This window comes from Miniopterus natalensis, chromosome 2, assembly GCF_054644295.1.
Source record: "Miniopterus natalensis isolate mMinNat1 chromosome 2, mMinNat1.hap1, whole genome shotgun sequence".
Taxonomy (NCBI): Eukaryota; Metazoa; Chordata; class Mammalia; order Chiroptera; family Miniopteridae; genus Miniopterus; species Miniopterus natalensis.
Window position 1 is genome coordinate 145,316,528 of NC_142082.1, and position 20,242 is coordinate 145,336,769.

The 20,242-nt window shown below is 37.0% G+C and overlaps 1 protein-coding gene across 1 annotated transcript in view; it reads right to left on the minus strand.

Moving 5' to 3' along the window:
* Positions 1 to 3,167: 3,167 nt before the first annotated feature.
* Positions 3,168 to 20,242, minus strand: part of ARID2 (AT-rich interaction domain 2) — a 157,696-nt gene continuing 140,621 nt past the window's right edge. The window contains exons 19-21 of the mRNA XM_087814707.1: positions 20,095 to 20,218; positions 19,910 to 20,001; positions 3,168 to 4,765 (exon numbers count right to left, since the gene is read on the minus strand). Of these exons, the coding sequence (XP_087670833.1) occupies positions 4,621 to 4,765; positions 19,910 to 20,001; positions 20,095 to 20,218 (361 nt within the window). The 3' untranslated portion in view covers positions 3,168 to 4,620. The remainder of the gene's footprint in view (positions 4,766 to 19,909; positions 20,002 to 20,094; positions 20,219 to 20,242) is intronic.

A 20,242-nucleotide genomic window follows, 5' to 3' on the forward strand; every position in this document is an offset into this window, starting at 1 on the left:
AAAACATTAACTATTACATTGGGTTGTGAAGACATGTATCACAGCGACTGAGAGAGGAAAGTGCTTAGTGACAGCATACTTAAAGCTTGGAAACAACTTAAATGTCCATCAATAAGGGTCTAGTTAAATAAATCATGGTACACCCATAAAATGGAGCTCTTTTCATACCAATATGGGAAGATCTTAAGATCTTCAGTTTTTTAAAAAAGTGCAGCAGTGTTTATGGCATGAAATATTTTGTGTAGAACCAAGAAAATATCCCTATTTGCTTGTATGTAATCAATACCAGAGATGTACTTCAGAAACATGAGCAATGGTTATTTGGCAAGTGTGGGTGGGATCCAACAGATGGGAGAGGGCTGGGAGGAGGACTTTTCATTCAATACCTCTTGAACTTTTTGATTCTTGAATTGCATGGTTGTATTACCTATTCACAAAAGTTAAAAAGTCAGTTATCACCCAGCTGGAGTGGCTCAGCAGTTGAGCATCGACCTAGGATCCAAATTGGGGTTTGATTCCCAGTCAGGGCACATGCCTGGGTTGCTGGCTATCCCCAACAGGGGGTGCGCAGGAGGCAGCGATCAGTGACTCTCATCATTGATGTTTCTCTCTCCCTTCCTCTGAAATCAATAAAGATATATTTATATATAATATACATATATATATTATATATAATATACATATATATATATTAAAGTCAGTTATCTTTTCAATACGTACATGTACCCAATGTGGACTTCAGACTGAAATCCACAGGAACCAGGACTCACTGGAAGCTTCCTCTCTCAATATTTACATGTAGAGCAGGGCCTTGAGTAACGTCGTTTTGTTCAAAGTTTTGCTATGAGGATGAGATACTGTAGGAACTTAACTCGTTTTATTAGCCTGGGGTCAACTTGGTTTCGTTACATGTCATTTCACCAGTTCCAAGAATCTGACAACGGTGAGGACCTACTGTCGTCTTATCAGAGGAAAGGAACCTGCTCGCCTACGTTTGTGACAATGTGCCTCGGCCTCTCTTCTTAGCTTAATGTCCTTATTGATTTCAGAGAGGGGAAGGGAGAGGGAGAGGGAGAGAGAGAAACATCAATGATGAGAGAGTCATTGATCGGCTGCCTCCTGCACGCCCCCCACTGGGGATCGAGCGCACAACCCGGGCATGCGCCCTGACTGGGAATCAAACCTCGATCTCCTGGATCCTAGTCGATGCTCAACCGCTGAGCCACGCCAGCCGGGCCCTTCTTATTTCTACACAGTGCAGTCCTGGAACTCATTTTTACCGATAGAAGCATTTGCTCCTTAATGAAATGAGGATACACGATGCAACTGGAGTCACAAACATCTGGAAAAAGTTAACAATGGCTATAATTGAACTAGAAAGTAGCACTGTCTTCATTTGTTTTGCTGCCTTAGGAGAAAGTAGTTAAAATCCTGAGTATCCCAGTGACTGTTCATGTACTCTAAAGAGAGTTAAAGTAACACGAGTGATTGATAAGCTAAATTGTCCCTTGGATAGATAGTGCATTATTTTTTTTTTAACTTATTACTATTTGATCAAAATGACCCCCAGCGTCAAGTGCCAGGTGCCCACATGGTTGATCCCGTCGCTGTGCTCCTATTGCTTCGCCGCTTGTTCAGTGATAATAGTCTCACCGCGCTTTCTTTGGTGTTTAATAACTTCAATCGCAGTGATCAAGATCAAGACAGAAGTCACTTGTCCAAAACATTCTCATTTTAAAAATCATTTTTATTGTCATTTTATGGTTAAAAAAACATACATGGCATGACTATAAAGTAATGAGACAAGTTTTCATGTGTGGCCTGAACTATCGAGTCTCATTAGTATATAGTCACATCCTGTCTCGAGCTTGGAAGAAAAATATGCCTTGGCTATATGATTATCAGTTTTGTTACTTAAAATTTATTGAGTGCCAACAGAGCACTAGGCACATATATAACACAGAATTGTACAGTCTCTATGTTGTAGACTCTATTATTTACATAGATTTCTTAAAGACAACATTAAAGCATGTATTTACAGAACTTTAGACAAAAATAACAATACTGGAAATCAGCAAGTTTCTGTCTAGCGAGGAGCACCTTTTCATGAATGAGGGTTATGCAGAACCTGTGCGTGAGCACTTTAACTCCATTACCCAGCAAGTCCATGTTATTTCATTATATAGTTCTATAAAGCTATAAGAAGAAAAACCTAAGTGGGAAGCCATAATTGGTTTCGTTAGGTCAAATACATATTTAGAAAATTCTCTGCTGAGAGCAACGCTTCAAGGAGACTACAGACGTATTTACATATCGTAGCACAAAAGCCGGAGCTGTGGCATGCAATTCCAACGGGGTGGAAGAACAGTGAATACGGAAATCTCTTTTTAAACAGGAAGCTTCTTCTCTTTTCTATTAATTTGATTACCAGAGCAGTCTCTTCCTTTGCAAAGAAACATGTACCTTTAAGACAAACATTGATGTTACACAAAATTATTGTTACACAAAATTATGTTAGAAAAATTCAAGAGATTTTTAGGTAAATAGAATGAACAGAAAATCCTCCAACTGACGCCAACCATTGGGAGCCTTGTAAGTTCTGGGAGTTTGGAGTCACTGTGGCGTGGTGTTAACCGCAGTGTCACCGGTATGGCTGTCGGCAGCCCTAATTTTGGGAGGTGGGCCAAGAATAAACCCTACAACCCTTGGAAATAATTGTGACTCATGTTGGACAAGAAGTTCCTTAAGTATTCACTAATATATGGCAGAGTGCTGTGCCAGGGAGCCCCCTTCAGGGAGGAGATTTTCCTTTGCTACTAGTTGAATCAAAATAGTAAAAACAAATTTATATCCAAACTAAGGCCCTTTTAACTAAGAAGCTGCTCCCAAATTCAAGTTGAATATTTGGATGCACTGTGATTCTGAATGAACTGTCAAAGAAAGAGAGTCAAACAATAATCTGTGTTTGCCTTGCAGTCTAACAAATGGGAAACAAATACTCTCAATCTCCTGCTTATCTCCTGCAGTCAGTCACGTAAAGGACCCCTTTCAGCTCTTCTTTGTTCAATGTGTTATCAGTCAACATACATCAAATAGGTGACTGGCCCTTGCCTTCAGCTGCGTTTTAAGGAGCGTCTTAACCATACTCAGAAATGAAGGACTCGAGACAATGTTCAGTCTTTTATTTAAAAACTATAAACAGTCACCAAGGTAAATAAAGCGATCCTGTAACACAGCTGTTCCGCCTCTAGTTTACTGCACAGCCTAAGGACACAGCAGAAATGGTGGCTGGGAGGCCTTCCACACGTTTGGATGCTAATAGAACAGGCAATAGGCAGTTATAAATGGATACATGTCACACTGAGGGGAAAAGACAAGTTCAGGAAGTGAGCAGTTTCTGAGCAGGAATGTGGTACAGTATTAAGAATGGAAGAATAATACAATAAAATTCCACACTATATTAAGATAGAAAAAGTAGTGAAGAAAATATCATACCTGCACATAATGCATATATAACACAGGAGAAAACCTGTATAAAATTCCATGTATTTAAACCAATTTACAAATACAAAAAATTCTGTCCAAGCTCTGAGCTTGCACATGACAAACGTTTACAGTGGATACATGTTAGGGAAAACCAAAAAATACCTTCAAATAGTTTTTCTTCTACAAAAATGACATGAGATATATTATTCCATATTCTTTCAGCCAGCAAAATGAGTTCTACAAGGTGTATAATACAAAAAAAAAAAAAAAAAAAAGAAAAAAGAAAAAAAGAAAAAAAAAAAATCACAGTTCCACAACTGTTTTGACTTTACAGCATCAGTACCTTTGCAGAAGTATTTACACAAATTTAAAGAACATTCATCCACTGCGTAGAATATATCACAATTACTTACAATTGACAGGAAAGTCTAGAAAACTTTAGGACCTACCAATAATGCTTCTAGGACACCACAGAATGTATTTCCAGTGGCTGCAGTGGCATGAAAGGTGTTCATTCTATTCACAAATATTTACAAGATCTATTCAGACTGGTAAATTTTTATGATAATAAATAAGTGAAAATATATTGGCTCAAGTAAGAAAACCAAGCTACTGATTTCTAAACAAAACACACAATCCATAGCTAGATATTGGTGGCCCCCTCGGAGATCAGGGGTATAGGTGTGCTGAAACTTTTAATTATTCAAACCAGCTTAAACGGTTTTGTAAATATAAAAATGTGCTCCTTTTTGGATATAGATAAAAATATTTAATGCTTCTATTTCATCTGCTCATGTAGGTTTTACAATATTCCATGTATATTCCAATGTGGATGGTACTGAATTCTGATCATACCAGTTTCCATCAGGATTTATCAGATCTGAGAGGCATCCTGCAGATAAGCTGGTTGACAATCCCACAGCAGTTTTTTTTCCTTTTTCTTTTTAGATTTTTAAAAACAAAACAAAGGGATTCACTCAGATCAGAATACGAAGCTTCCTCTCAGCATCATGGGAGGAGATAAAATAATTCATTCTATGGTCTCTGCTCCATTAAGACTTGGTGCTTTCTTCAGTAACATCGTGTGAAATGTGTCTGACTTTGAGTTCCCCACTACAGAAGTGGAATCGTTATTCACTGCAGCATTTCCGAGTCTTTTTCTTGTTCTTTACTCTGAACTGTGAAGTTAAGTTCATAAAGGCATTTGGCAAGGGTGGAGGACGCTTCCATGTTGCTAATTGCTAGCACTGATAAGTTGTTTTCATGTCTCTTTAACAACCTGGAAAAAACATAGAAGTTCATCAGCATCCAAGGTCCCAGGGACGATTCCTTATGGATTCTGCAAGTTTAAAAACTAAAATTTTAAGAGACAGTACATAGCTCCACAGTAAATGTTAGTATAGTAATGTTAGAAAAGGGATCTGGGAAACAATTAGTTCAACCTGTTCAACTTACAGATGAGTAAACTGAGGCCAACCTAAGGCATTTCAAAGAGAAATGACTCTCCAGCTGCTTAAATAGTAGTGGCAGAATTAGGCAACATCTCAGATTGTTTGCCTTTTTTCCATGACACCTTTCTAACTACAGGAGACTGCCTAGAATAATTTTGTATTAATCTTCATTCATGCTTCTAGAAAATTCAGGTAGTGCCTCTAATATAGTGAGATTCATAGAATCAAAGAGAGGAATGGTGGTTGCCAGGGGCTGGGGGAGGTGGAAATAAGGAATTACTAAGCAATGGGTACAAAGTCTCAGTTAAACAAGATGAAAAAGTTCCAGAGATCTGCTGTATACACTGTACCTCTCTAGTCAATAGTAATGTAGTGTACACTTGAAAATTTGTTAAAAGGATAGATCTCATGATAAGTGTGCTTGGCTCAATAAAAAAATAAAAAAATTCAGATCTTGTCAGGAAACAAAATGGTTGCTTTTAAGAAATGACTTGAATAAAAATTATGTCCAATGTATGATAACACTTCTTTCTCTTCATTAAGTGAAACCAGGCAACATTTAGCTTAACCATAATTTGAATGCCAAAATATTCCAAAAAGAAAATGGCCTTTTTAAAAAAATCTCTAAACTCAAAATGAAATTATAGTTTTGAAGTAGCTATGTATATAAAGAAAATTGATTATAAGAGTGAGCATTGTCTAGCAAAGAAAAGAGATGCTTAGGGTTGAGGAGAAAAGTAGTAAATCAGCCAGAAATGGAAGGATGGATAGATACAGCTGACCCTTGAACAGCATGGGTTTGCACTTCGTGGTTCCACTTATATGCAGTTTTTCCCCCAATAAAAACTGTAAATGTATTTTTTCTTATTATTTTTTTTCTCTAGCTTTATTATAGGAATACTGTATATAATACATATAACATACAAAACATGTTAATCGACTGTTTATTGTAAGGTTTCTGGTCAACAGTAGGCTATTAGTTATATTTGAGGAAGTCAAAAATTTATATGCTCATTTTCAGCTGCACAGGGTGGGGTAGTAAGGGGGGTTGGAGGGAGTGGTCAACGTTCCTAACCCCCACATTGTTCAAGGGTGAACTGTATTACTAAAGTATCAATGGTAAAAGCTAGTTGATTGGTATATGAGTGTTCACTGCAAGATTATTCCAAGTTTGCCTAAAATTTTCACATTACATGTTAGAAAAAAAATCAAACAGCATGAGATTATCCAAGAAGCTCAGTGCCTTCATTAAAATAAATCTGTGGTAAAAGGAATTGAAAGTGAAAAGGAAAGGGATGAAGACTTCTAAATTCTGAATGAAAAACACTGTAAGGAAGCAGCAAATGGGAAAAGAGAGAGAAATTCATTTTTTACCATAGCAAAGCAAAGCAAAGCAGAACAATTATAAAAAAATTTTGAGATTCATGACTAAGGAGTTGGGCATCTTTTTATATTTTTCTGGCTATTTGGGTATTTGCTTTTATGTAGTTTCCATATTTAGATACTTCACACACTCAAAAGAATGACTAAAATTAAATATTAAAATTACAATACCAAATATTGTTCAGTAAATGGAGCAACTGAGACTCTTTCATACATTGCTGGAGAGTGTGTAAACTGATAAAACCTCTTTGGAAATGTCTGGCATTATGTACTAAAGTTCTAATATCCTATAAATCACCAATCTTTTGTAAAAGCTCAATAGAAATATGTACATATATAGGCAAAAAACATGTATAGAATATGCACAGCAGCATTCTTCTTAAAAGCCCCAAACTGGAAACAACCCAATTGGCCATCAAAAGTAGAATAAAAAAATAAATTTGAGTATATTTATACAACAGAATCCTATACTGCAATAATATGAACAAAGTACTGCTACATGCAATAACATGAATGAGTCTCACAAACAATGCTGAGTTAAAAAAAAAAGCTAGCAAGAAAATATATACTACATGATTCTACTTATATAAAGTTCAAAATCAGGCAAAATTAATCTGTGGTGTTATAGACTGGGAGTGGTCCCACAGAGCAGAATGGGGTAGACTGGCGGGGATCCCAAGGGACTGTGGTACTGATGATGTTCTATTTCTTAACTTGGAGGGCTGGTTATATGGGTGGTTCATTCTGTGATAACTCATTGGGCTTTACACTTCTGTGTTTTATATTTTTCTTTAGAAATAATTTACTTCAAAAGTTTATTAACAAAAAAACCTTTTAAATATGTTTTTATTGATTTCGCAGAGAGGAAGGGAGAGAGAGAGAGAAATATCAATGATAAGAGTCACTGACTGGCAGCCTCCTGCACACCCCCCACTGGTGACTGAGTCCATAACCCTGGCATGTGCCCTGACCGGAATTGAACTGGTGACTGCTTGGCGCATGGGACAATGGCCAACCAACTGAGCCACACCAGCTGGGTTCTTTCTTTTATTTTTATGCCACATGTATAAAACTAGAAAGACTAAATTTAAATCACCAGGATGATTTTAAGGTACCAATTTCACTTTTGATATAAATTAATATATTTTATTTTGGAAGAATTAAAAAAAATAACCACTCACTAGATAAAAAATGAAATATGTCTGTTTTGTTGTATAAAATGATATTCTTCTAATTTCATATTTCAAAAGTTTCTGATATGTTTAACAAAGCATAAATGTGTTAACGCACCTAATACTGTGAAATAATTTGTAAGTAGCATTACTGAAAACAACTTAAGATACAAATCAGCAGTTTGAACACAAGTTTATCTTCTTTCCCTTCCAAAATAAATGCATAAATTTATTTTCTGGAGAAACTAAACCAGAAAGGCTTAGGACTTACAGAGACAGATGTAGTGAAGGTTAGGGGGTGAGAGATCAATTGGATAAAAAATGGGTCTGGGTGACAGTGAACACACTTGGACACAGGATATCCTCCTGGCACCCCTTCCCCCATTCTGTTTCCAGAATGCAGGACCTCACATTGACTCTTCTCCAAACTGCCCACCTCCAATAGCAAGAATATCAGAGATTCTTCTCAGGAGAAACAATCTCTCTACAGAAAGTGACATTCAGGTGGAGGAAGTGGGCTTCTAATAAATTGGTTCATCAGGCATCACCCTAAAATAGCAATCACCAGTAAGTGGAAGTCAAACATCCAGAGGGTCCAACTAGCTTTAAAGTATTTTATTCTTATAATATAAAATGAAGCCCAAAATCCATAGACATTCAAAGAATTTCAAGGAAATGGCAACTATAGTGGAGAAGAAACAAAAATATTAGGAATTAATATCCTTAAGAGAGAGAGAAGGTACTCTCTTCAACATATGAACAGAATGCTACAGAAGAGCAACAACTTGCAATTCAGAAAGAGCTCTTAGAAATTAAAGCAGGAGAGCTAAAGTAAAAATCAATAGCTTTGATGATAAAGTCAAGAAAATTTCCAGAAAATAGATTAAACGCAAAAATTAAAGCTGAAAGAGAAAATTAGAGAATCAATCTATAAGGGTATAGCATCCACAAAACAAGTTTAAGAAACGGGGAATAGAGATAATAGGTGGCAGGGTACTCTAAAAATAAACATTCAGGAAAATTTCCCATTACTAAAGGACTTAAGTTTCCTGATTAAAAGGATCCACTAAAATGAAACGCCCATTTCAACGGCAACAACAAAACACTGACATCAAGACAAACACCATCATCCTGAAATTTCAGAATATCAGAAATTAAAAAAAAAAAAAAAAAAAAAAAGATCCGTCGAGTTTCCAGAGGGGCTAAAAATAGATCACAAAGAAATGAGAATCAGTATCACTGTACTCAACCACAATGCTGCATGCTAGAAAACATAAGACCAATGCCCTCAGATTTTTAAAGAAAAATCATTTTTCTACCTAAAATTCCATACCTAGTCAAACTATCAAGAGTAAGGGTAGCCCTGGCTGGTCTGGCTTGGTGGTTAGAGCGTAGGCCTGCAGACTAAAGGGTCTCAAGTTCTATTCTGGTCAAGGGCACATACCTCAGTTGCAGGCCTGAATCCCGGCCCTGGTTGGGGCGAGTATGGGAAGCAATCAATCCATGTGTCTCTCTCATTGATGTCTCTCTTTCTCTCCCTCCCTCCGTCCCTCCCTCCCTCCCTCCCTCTCCCTGTCTCTGAAAATGCAATGGGAAAAATATCCTCAGGTGAGGATTTAAAAAAAAGAGTAAGGGTAAACTAAAAACATTTTCAGACATGTAGGGTCTTAAAATCATTGCAGGATGTGCTTTAATATGAAGAAGTAAGTCAAGTGTAAATCAAGTAAAGGATTTATATTAAATTCTTTAATATAAAGGAAGTAAGTGGAATTCAAGGAAAAGGGATTCAACAGTGAAGTAATTCCCAAGAAGAGATGTGTACTAGGCCCACAAAGCAAGCTGTCTGGACTGTAAAGGGCAAAAAAAAAAAAAAAGAAAAAGAAAAATAGAGGTTTAATAACTATGAGTATTTGGAGAGATACTGATTAAAATATACGGAAAAATCAGCCGTAGGCCCATAAAAAGCTAAACAAAAAGCAAGGCAATCATTAACCCCCAAAAAACAGAGAAAAAGAAAAATGTAATACTAGTGGTACTTGGCTCAGCATCACATAATCGGACATCTGATTTAAGATTTAATAAAAAAACTGTGATGTAACATAATAAGGAAAGGAAAGGCAGGAGACAAGTTTCAAAAGTATTCAATTAGTTAGAAAGAGAGCCAACAGGTAATGTGCAAAACTGGTAAATTAAGAAATAGTTACGTAAGTACTATTATTTTGAAATATGCAGGCAAATACCAGAAGATTAGCTCAAATTGTTGAAAATCCCCTTTGGAAGTGGTAGGAGGGGTAGAATAGGGGAATATTATATTTTGATATAAGCTCTTCAGTATCATTTAACTTTTAAAAATTTATTGTTATAACAGCTTTGTTAAGATATAATTCATAGAGTATACAATTCACCCATATAGGTGTACAATTCAGTGGTGTTTAGTACATTCACGGAATTGTGCAACCACCATCACAATCAATTTTTGACATTTTCATCACTCCAAAAAGAAACCCCACACCCATTAGAAATCCTCCCCATTCTTCCCCAAATCCCTCCTTTGTTGTTATTTTTAGTTTTAAATTGTTGTAATATATACACAATACAAAACTTACTATTTTAACCATTTTTAAGTATATAGTTCAGTGGCAATAAGCATATTCACACTGCTGTGCAACCATCACCACTGTAAATCTCCAGAGCTTTTCACCCTCTCATAACCAAACTCTGTCCCATTAGACACTATCTCCCTATCTGCTCCCTTCCCTCTACGCCCTTGGTAACCACTGTTCTACTTTCTATTTCTATGTATTTGATTCTTCTAGTTGAATCATGTAGTATTTGTCCTTTTGTGTCTGGCTTATTTCACTTAGCGTGTCTACAGGGTTTATCCAAGTTGCAGCATATGTCAGAATTTCATTCCTTTAAAAAATACTTTATAATCAAGGGTAATTTATTGTTAATTGGAAGTCATTTTTCTACATAGGAAACCAGTCTAAAACTTGCTCCTCTAACCAATAATTTTTAAGAAAGTATTGAAGGGAAACACAACAGGCCCAAATGGAGTCAGCTGTACTAAACTCCAGGTCACCAAAGTGAGACTTGGTACCTAACTTAGAATTTCAGCCTCTCCCAAGGAACAAATCTTAAACCAGTCAATATGGAATTACCTGGTCAGCACTAGTAAGGTCATCTGACTGCTAGACCGCTGTCATACCCTAAGAAAAGTGACTGCCACAATTTGCTCTTTCCTAGTAGAACTTCTTCATCCCACCTCCTTTTGTCTGTAAATTCTCTCCTTTTCTATAGCTCCTTGGAGCTCCCTCGCATCTGCCAGATGGGATGGTCTCTATTCAGGAATCATTGAATAAAGATTATTTACTCAGGTGAACTGTTTTTTAAAAAATGATTAAAACCTTTTTGCAAACCTTAGAAAATAAATTTTTATAATTATATTCATAGGTAAAATGGTCATGAGTTTATACATCTACTCTTTCCACAGCTTGAGAGTACTTTTCAAATTTTATTTTTCATTACAGTTAACATTCAATATTATTTTATATTAGTTTCAGGTGTACAGCATAGTAGTTAGACAACTGAATAATTTACAAAGTGATTCCCCCCTATAATCCAAGTACCCACCTGGCACCATACATCATTATCACAATATTATTGACTATATTCCCTATGCTGTACTTTACATCCCCATGATAACTTTGTAACTACCAAGTTGTACTTCTTAATCCCTTTACTTTTTCCACCCAGTGTCCCCAACCACCCTACCACCTGGCAACCAACAGTTTGTTCTCTGCATCTATGAGTGTTTCTGTTTTGTTTGTTCATTTAGTTTGTTCTTTAGATTCCACATATAAGTGGAATCATATATTTGTCTTGCTGTCTGACTTATTTCACTTAGCATAATACCCTCTAGGAGGTTATTTCTTTTTTTAGTCGTCACCGGGGGGCATGCTTAGAGAAAGGAAGAGGGAGAGAGAGAAAAACATTGATGTGAGAAATAACCGTATGTGCCCCATCTGGGGATTGAACCGGCAACCCAGGCATGTGCCCTGACAAGGAATTGAACCTGCAACCTTTGGGTATATAGGAAGATGCTCATCAACGAAGCCACTCTGGCCAGGCTTGGGGGTTATTTTTGAAATGAGTAGTCATAGTTTATGTTCCAGGGGTTTGGGCCCAATCTAATCAGTGTATTAAGAGTTTCCAGGTCCAACCCTAATTTACTTAAACTCTGACTGCATTTTCAAAAATAATTTTTTCACTTTTCAATTATAGTTGATAGACAATATTATATTAGTTTCGGGTGTACAACCTAGTGATTATATATTTATATAATTTACGAAGTGATCACCCTGATAAAACTAGTACCCACCTGATACCACCCATAGTTATTACAGTATTATTGACTATATTCCCTATGCTGTACTTTACATCCCCATGACTATTCTTCAACTACCAACTTATACTTAATCCCTTCACTTTTTTTCACCTATCGCCTCTCATCCCTTCCTCTTTGGCAATCATCAAAATGTTCTCTATGAGTCTGTTTCTGTTCTGCTTGTTGATTTATTTTGTTCTTTAGATTCCACATATAAGTGAAATCATCTGGCATTTGTCTTTGACTTATTTCACTCGGTATAATACCCTCTAGTTTCATCCATGTTGTTACAGATGGAAAGATTTTGTTTTTATGGCCAACTCATCTTCCACTGTGCATATGCATCACTTTTTTATCGGTTCATCTATTTGATGGGCACTTAAGTTGGTTCCATAACTTGACTATTGTAAATAATGCTGCAGTGAACATATGGATGCATATGTCTTTTCGATTTAGTGTTTTGGGTTTCTTATAATGAACAAAAGTAGAAATGCTGGGTCCTTGTCTCTTGTCATAGGCTTTTGTTTTAAAGTCTATTTTACCTGTTACAAGTTTTTCTACCCCATTTTTTGTTATTTCCATTTTCATGAAATAACTTTTTCTCCTCTCTTCACTTTCAGTCTGTCTTTCCTTCTGAAGTGAGTCTCATGTAGACAGCATAAGTAATGGTCATGTTTTCTTACCCAGTCAGTCACTCTATGTCTTTTGGGCATTCAATTCATTTGCACTTGAAGTGATTGTTGATAGATATGGGAGCTCCCATGTAGGTAACTGACTGCTTTTCTCTTGCTGCTTTTAAGATTCTCTCATCTTTATCCTTTGGCATTTTAATTGTGATGTGTCTCGGTGTGGGCCTCTTTGGGTTCATTTTGTTTGGGACTCTGCACTTCCCGGACTTTTATGTCTAGTTTCTTCACAAAGTTAGGAAAATTTTCACTCATTATTTCTTCAAATAGGTTCTCAATCTCATACTCCCTCTCTTCTCTTTCTGGTACACCTATGATGTTAGGCTTGATGTTGTCCCAGAGGTCCTTAAACTGTCCTCATATTTTTGGATTCTTTTTTTTTTTTTTAATATATCTTTATTCATTTCAGAGAGGAAAGGAGAGGGAGAGAGAGAGAGAGATAGAAACATCAATGATGAGAGAGTCATTGATCGAGCCCGCAACCCGGGCATGTGCCCTGACCGGGGATCGAACCCTGATCGCCTGGATCCCAGGTCGATGCTCAACTGCTGAGCCACGCCCGGCCGGGCTGGATTCTTTTTTCTACTCCAACTGGATGTTTCTACTACCCTGTCTTCTAAATTGCTTTGATCCTCTACTTCACCTAATCTGTGGATTCCTTCTTGTTTATTCATTTCAGTCATTGTATTCTTCATTTCTGACTGGTCTTTTAATATGGTTTCTAAGTTGTTTTTTACGGTGTTGAAATTCTCATTAAGTTCCTTGAGCATCCTTATAACCACTGTTTTGAAATTGTAACTGGTAGTTTGCTTGCCTCCATTTCATTTAGTTTATTTTATGAAGATTTCTCCTGTTCTTTCATTTGGAACGTTTGTCTTTTCATTTTGGTTGCCTCTCTGTGTTTGTTTCTATGTATTAGGAAGATGTGCTATGTCTCCCAAACTTCCTAAGGTGGCTTTATGTAGTAGATGTCTTGTAGGGCCCAATGGCACAGATTCCTTGGTCACCAGAGCGTGGTGTTTCAGGTTCCCCCACCCGCTAAAATGTGGACCATGTGCAACCTCCCATTGTAGTTGAGTCTTGATTGCTATTGGCACATCAGTGGGAGGGTTTAAATCCCAGACAAATCAGCTATGAGGACTGGCTGCAACTATAGCAGAGGAGATCCTGTATTGGGGCCAACCTATGGAGCAGGGCTCACTTCTGTAGGGCCTTGGTGCCTGCAGAGTCAACCCCTTGAGTGTGTCACTTGTGGAGGTGGTTGGGTGGTACTCCAGCATGGTCTGAAGCTGGCCACTGCATGTGCTGGCTAAGGGTCCTTTGGGAAAGTGCAGGCCAACGTCAGCCACTGACTGTGCTCTGCCCAGGGCCTCCTGGCATGAGCTACAGAGCAATCTGCAGATGGCTGTGGGTGCCCAGGGGAGGCCAACCTGCAAACTGAGGCCGGATGCTGCTAGTGCTAGGCCTGGGCCACTTAGCAAGAGGTACGTGGCATGCTGAGGCCAGATGCTGCTTGTTTGGGGTTTTTGAACCTTTGAGAGAATTTAGAAATGTCCGCAGCATGAGTCAAGGCAGGCCATTTATATGGAAAAGACACTGGAAACAGCTTGGGTAGGCCTGCAAGATGGGTGACATGAGTCTCAGGGAAATCATCAGGGCAGGGCAAAAAGGTATTAGTCAGATTGGTGGAGACAGATTTGGATCCCAGAAAAGGAATAATGGGCACTTCTGTCTGGGAGAAAGCTGCTCTTCCAGTCCTCACACCAAAGTGAGATAATTCACTTCCTCCCCATATGTCCCTGGCACCTCTCAAGCTGCTGCCCCAGTGTTGGAGCTCAGCATGTGTCTGAGTAAGTCTGTGTGCCAGTGCCAGTCCTTTAAGAGGAACACTTGAGATTCAAGCAGCCCTCTGTCTCACTCAGCTGCAATCTCTGCTAGTTTTCACAGCCAGAAGTTATGGGGACTTCTCTCTGGCACTGGAAGCCTGGACTGGGGAGCCTACTGTGGGGCTGGGACTCCTGGCTTCTCAGAAGAGACCTCCACAGCTGAGACATCCCTCACAACGCTTAACCACCACACATGGGTGAGGGACCAGCTCGTTCTGCATCTCCGTCCCTCCTACCAGTTCTTAAATTACTTCTTCTGTATATCCATAGTTACAGGACTTGTTGAGGGATGGTTCTCAATAATGGCTGTTCTGTACTTTACCTGTTATTTTGATGTGGTTGTGGGAGGAAGTATATTGCATTTACCTACTCCATCTTGATCAGAAGCTCTCATTCTTTTTAAAGGCTGAATAATATTCCATTTCAGTTATATATTCATCTACTGATGGACACTTGGGTTGCTTCCACATTCTGGCCATGCTGCTATGAACAGTGGTGCATAAATATCTGTTCAACTCCCTGCTTTCAGTTCTTCTGTGTATATAACCAGAAGTGGAATTGCACAGGTAATCCTACGTTTTAGAGGACTGCCATACTGTTTTCACAGTGGCTATACCTTTTTATATTTCCACCAGCAATATGCAAAGGTCCCAATTTTTCCACATCCATGCCAACACTTTTTGCTTTATGTTTTAATAATAGTCATCCTAATGGATATGAAGTGGTACTTCATTGTGGTTTTGATTTGCATTTCCCTAATGATTAGTAATCTAATCATATGCTTTCTTTTCATATGCTTAATGGTCATTTGTTTATCTTCTTTGGAGAAATATCTGTTCAAGTCATTCGCTCATTTTTAATTTGGCTGGCTTGTTGTTGAGTATTACGAGTTCTCTATATTTTCTGGATATTAACCCCATTATCAGATATGTGATTTGCAATTATTTTTGTCCATTCTATGAGTTGCCTTTTTATTTTGTCAATAGTGCTCTCTGATGTACAAGTTTCTAATTCTGATAAAGTTCAACTTTTCTTTTGTTGCCTGTGCCTTTTGTGTTATATCTAAGAAACGATTGCCAAATCCAATGTCATGAAACTATATAGTTTTAACTCTTACTGTTAGGTCTTTGATCCACTTTGAGTTAATTTTTGTATATGGTGTTTGGTAAAGGGTTAAACTTCATTCTTTTGTATGTGACTATCCAGTTTTCCCAACTTCATTTGTTGAAAAGACTGTCTTTCCCTTCTTAGATGGAGAATTGGCACCCTTATTGAAAATAATTTGACTATATATATGTGTCAGATCTTATGTCTGGCTTTCTGTTCTATTCTGGAGCTCGGTACGTCTTTTTCTCAGTACCACACTGTTTTGATTACTTTAACTTTGAGTAAATTTTGAAATCAGGATGTGTGAGTCCTCCAACTTTCTTTTTCAAGATAGTTTTGGCTATTCAGGGTCCCTTGAGATTCCATATAAATTTCAGAATGGATGTTTCTGTTTCTGAAAAAAAGTGCCATTGAGATTATGATAGGAGTTGCACTGAATCTATAGATTGCTCTGGTTAATACTGACATTTCAACTTTATTAAATCTTGCAATCCATGAACAAAGGGTATTTTCTCATTTATTTGTCTTCTTTAATTTCTTTCAGCAATGATTTAGTTTTCAGTATATAAGCCTTCCATATCCTTGGTTAATATGATTTCTAAATATTTTGTTCTTTGGATTTATTGTAAATGGAATTGTTTTCTTAATTTCTTTTTTGGATTGTTCATTATTAGTGTATAGAAAAGTACCATTTGATTTTTAAATAAGACCCATGTATTATACTAATAAAAGATAAATATATCTAAAGGAGAAGAAATGTATTGCAATTCTCCAGTGCTCATGCTTAATCAGAATAGAGATAAACTGCATTTAAACATCTTACACTATTCAATTGTTCTGAATTTCAAATTTAAAAAATGCTGACATTTTATATCGTTCAGTATTATGTACTGTAAGAATGAAGATAAATATCCATGTATCTTCCTACTGAGCTGCATTTTTACTACAAGTAGAATTTGCTTTTGTCTAAAAAAATCATATCCTGTAACTTATTCCACTAGAGATGAGAAGTATCAACAAAGAATTTTCTTTTTGCAGCTATCTGATTTCCTATACTCTCTTCACCACATATATGGGTTTTGCCAGATTTTCTAATAGTATTTTTACTAAAGCAAAACTCCCCATTGCTGGAGATGTTCAAAAGAGGTTCTATATGGGGATTTCAACTTGAACTGGAAGGGTGAATGGGAAGAATTTAATGGATTGTTTTTAATTCCTTTGCTTCTGCTATATTGAGATAATAGGAAATGAAGATACTAGAAGACATTTGGGGGGTTCAGAGTTAAATAAAATAACAAAATCGACACCACAAAAACAGTGAAATCAAAACTTTTGGCCCAATAATTATATTCAACCCAGCGAAAGTGTCTATGCTGTAAGCTTAAGAATGTGCAATGTGAATGTGAGCAAAAAGCCCTAAGAAAAAGTTATAAAATTACTTTTAGAATTCCAATGCCTATACAAGTTCCAGACAGACTCTACAAAAAATTAATTTGTGAGACTTCTTTCCTTCCATCTGTCTATCAATCAAATACTGAGTCACTATTACACCTCAAACATTTTTCTAGGCACTAAGGACACAAAAATCAAAAATAAATATTCAATCCCTACTTTCAAAGATCGCCCCATCTAAGGTGGTAACATGCAATGTGTGCAGTGGCAGAGAGTATCTACTGCACCCTAGGTGAGGAGTAGAATAGTAAGGAAGATGTCGGGAAAGGAAGAGGTCACCCCTGAGTTGAATCCTAAAAATGAATAGGAAGCAGACAGTATCTAAAATGTATTGGACATCATGCTAGGTGTTCAGACTATAAAGATTAATCAGAGAAAGTCAGAACATAGGCCAGTAGGGGAAGAAAATCATATAAAAACTGTTTTCAAAATAATATTAAATGTTATCGGACAGGCATGTTATAGAAATAGAGAACAAACTGGGTGGGGAAGGGGAACAACACATAGGAAAGGCGGCATACAGAAGCTAATGTGTGAATCGAATTATGAAGTGTTTGCAGATATTCAAAGGCAGGTAATACAGGGAGGGCGTTCTAGGCAAGGAGAATAGTATGAGCATTAGAACAAATGACAAAAGTGCAACATGAAAGTCTACTATGATTAGGAATCTGCATGTGGTTTAGTTTGGCTGAAATTGGAATGTAGGCTATTAAGCAAAAGGAAGGGTGGGGAGAGCAATACAGTGATATAGGAAGAAATCATATTATAAATGAAGCACGAAGATGTCGGTGCTGTCTCATGGTTACTAAACCTCCATATTTCTTTTTGTTTCTGAAAAGCTTTAGTTTTTTAAAAAATTTGAATATTAAGAATTTTTCTTACACACATATGAGAATACTTGATACACTAAATATAGTAACTTTTGTCAATGCAAATACTTTTTTGAAATTTAGTGCTAAGAGTTTGTGGATGGAAAGGGGCCATATGCTAACCTGACAAGCTCAGAGACCTAAAATAACCACAAAGGATGGTCTGAAATTAAAACTTTTTTAACTAGAAGCAGTTTATGATGGGTAGTCATGTCCTAGGCCAGTATTTTCCCTGAAAAAGGTCAATCTTTACCTTAACTGAGTCTGTCTATTGTCTTTTTGCATCTACAATAACATATCTTTGGAATGTCAAAGTAATTTCTTTTTTCTGGACCCCTCAAAGCACAGGTACCGCTCTTCAGAGACTACAAGTCCCCTCATTATTATTGAGTTAATTGTTAACTCTCCTACCTCTGTAAAAGAAGTATGTGTCCATCATTTTACTTTTTATCCAATCTGCTTTGCTTTCTCCTACGTCCCTAATCTATCACCAGTGGATTTCATGCAACCCAGTTACACCTCCTCTTGATTGTAATGTATAAAATAAGGTGCAAAACTGCCGTTTTCTGGAGCTTTATCTCAATCCATTGAGATTTTGCTTCCTGGAAACTGTCAAAAATTCTTCACAAGTTCAATAAAATATAATCATCTTTCACTTGTAGAAGTTTAAAAATCTGATATAGTCAAATTCATTGCTTTTTTTGGTAATTGATACTTTGGGGGGCAGAGATGTTGAGCATGCTCTGTTGACCATGATTATTAGCTATTGTTATAAAAATATTAATCATGTTCTGTTAACTGTGAATGTTCTAATTAGAAAAAGCACTTCCTAACCTGGCTGGGAGTTGTATGCCCTGGGACATTCGGAATAAGATCCATTCTCCTTAACTACCTATCATCATGGAAAGATTAACAACCTTGTTGCAGAAGGGGTCCTTGAGGTGCCCCACCCTTTTGCAACCGACAGCCCGCATTTCCCATAACCTGTAAACTATTATACCCATTCTTATTCCTTTTGCTCATTTCCCCATGTAATCTTTGATCTTCTACCCAATATAAGGAATTGGCTCTGGGGGGTAGAGAGAGTAGATTTTATGTGGACAAATCCTGCTGCTCTCCCATGTTGCAGGTATCATTGGAATAAACCCTCATATATGATTCAACCTTGTCTCTGCTTAATTGGCTGAAGTAACGACAGGCTGCCCAGACCCACTGTGCCTGGTTTCAATACCACTGTTTATATGTTTGGAAAAATCTAGTTGGAAGGTTATTGCAAGAAATACAAAAGGTAGAATGAGGAGAAGGGAGGAGAACTAAAGTAGATTCAAAGTATATTTAGGGAATAGGATTACTAATAGTATGAGAGAGAAGAGAAACTCAGAGAGAAAATCACTATCTTCATTATCTGGAAGACAAGATGCCTCAGAGGACAACTTTTCAGCAAAGGAGCTTGAGATATAGGAGGAATACTAGAGAAGCAATTTAAGCTTCACGAGAGAGAAGGTCCGAAAGGCATCAACAAAACATTTGCTCTCTCAAAGATTAGTGTTATTGTTTTTAGTTTCTATAGATGTACAAAATCCTGCATTTTCTCTTGGTGAAGTCCATTAGAAAGTAACTTTTAAAACTTCAGTGTATTGTAGTGAATGTTAACTTTGATAGCTTCATTAAAATGACAATAAACTGATTTTGATTCTAATGCCACACAATTAAAATGATTCACTCCTCCCTCCCACCAAGAAACTCTAAGTTTTCTCTTTAGAAGATCTACTTTTTACTCTAAATTCTATGGCTAGCAAGAAAATTAACTTAGTAAAACAAGTTAAAGGAACACCTTTTGGTAGTTTCAACTTCTGTCTACTTTTGGGCTTTTAAGAAATCATGATGGCCTGACCGTGGAATAATTTTTTGGACGTATTCACAAAATTCCTAAGAAAAAGTGAATAAAATATAGATATCTAATCTTATTACCTTCTATGAAAAGTAAAATAATCTAAATTCACTTTGGCTATGGAAAACAAATTACTCACCTGCGACCACATTCTGAATATTTACCAATATTTTTTAATATTAAGGCAGCTGTTAGTCGGATGTGTTTAGTTATTGGTCCCTCTTTTTCATCCTTAAAAAGAAAGGAAAAGAAAAGAAAAAGAATAAAGATCTAAGTCATACTGTGCTCACACCTTTACAGGAAAGGCTTTCAAGTCTTGCTTACTGTAAAATCTCGAAAGACAAGGTTTCTTGATCCTCTCCTAAGAGCCATAAGGGCAGCACTGGGATGATTCACAATGGCCTTTTGTGCTCTAGGAGTTGAGCTTGTGCCCCCTACGGCTGGCTGCCTAAATTGATCAGAGAGAAAAAGA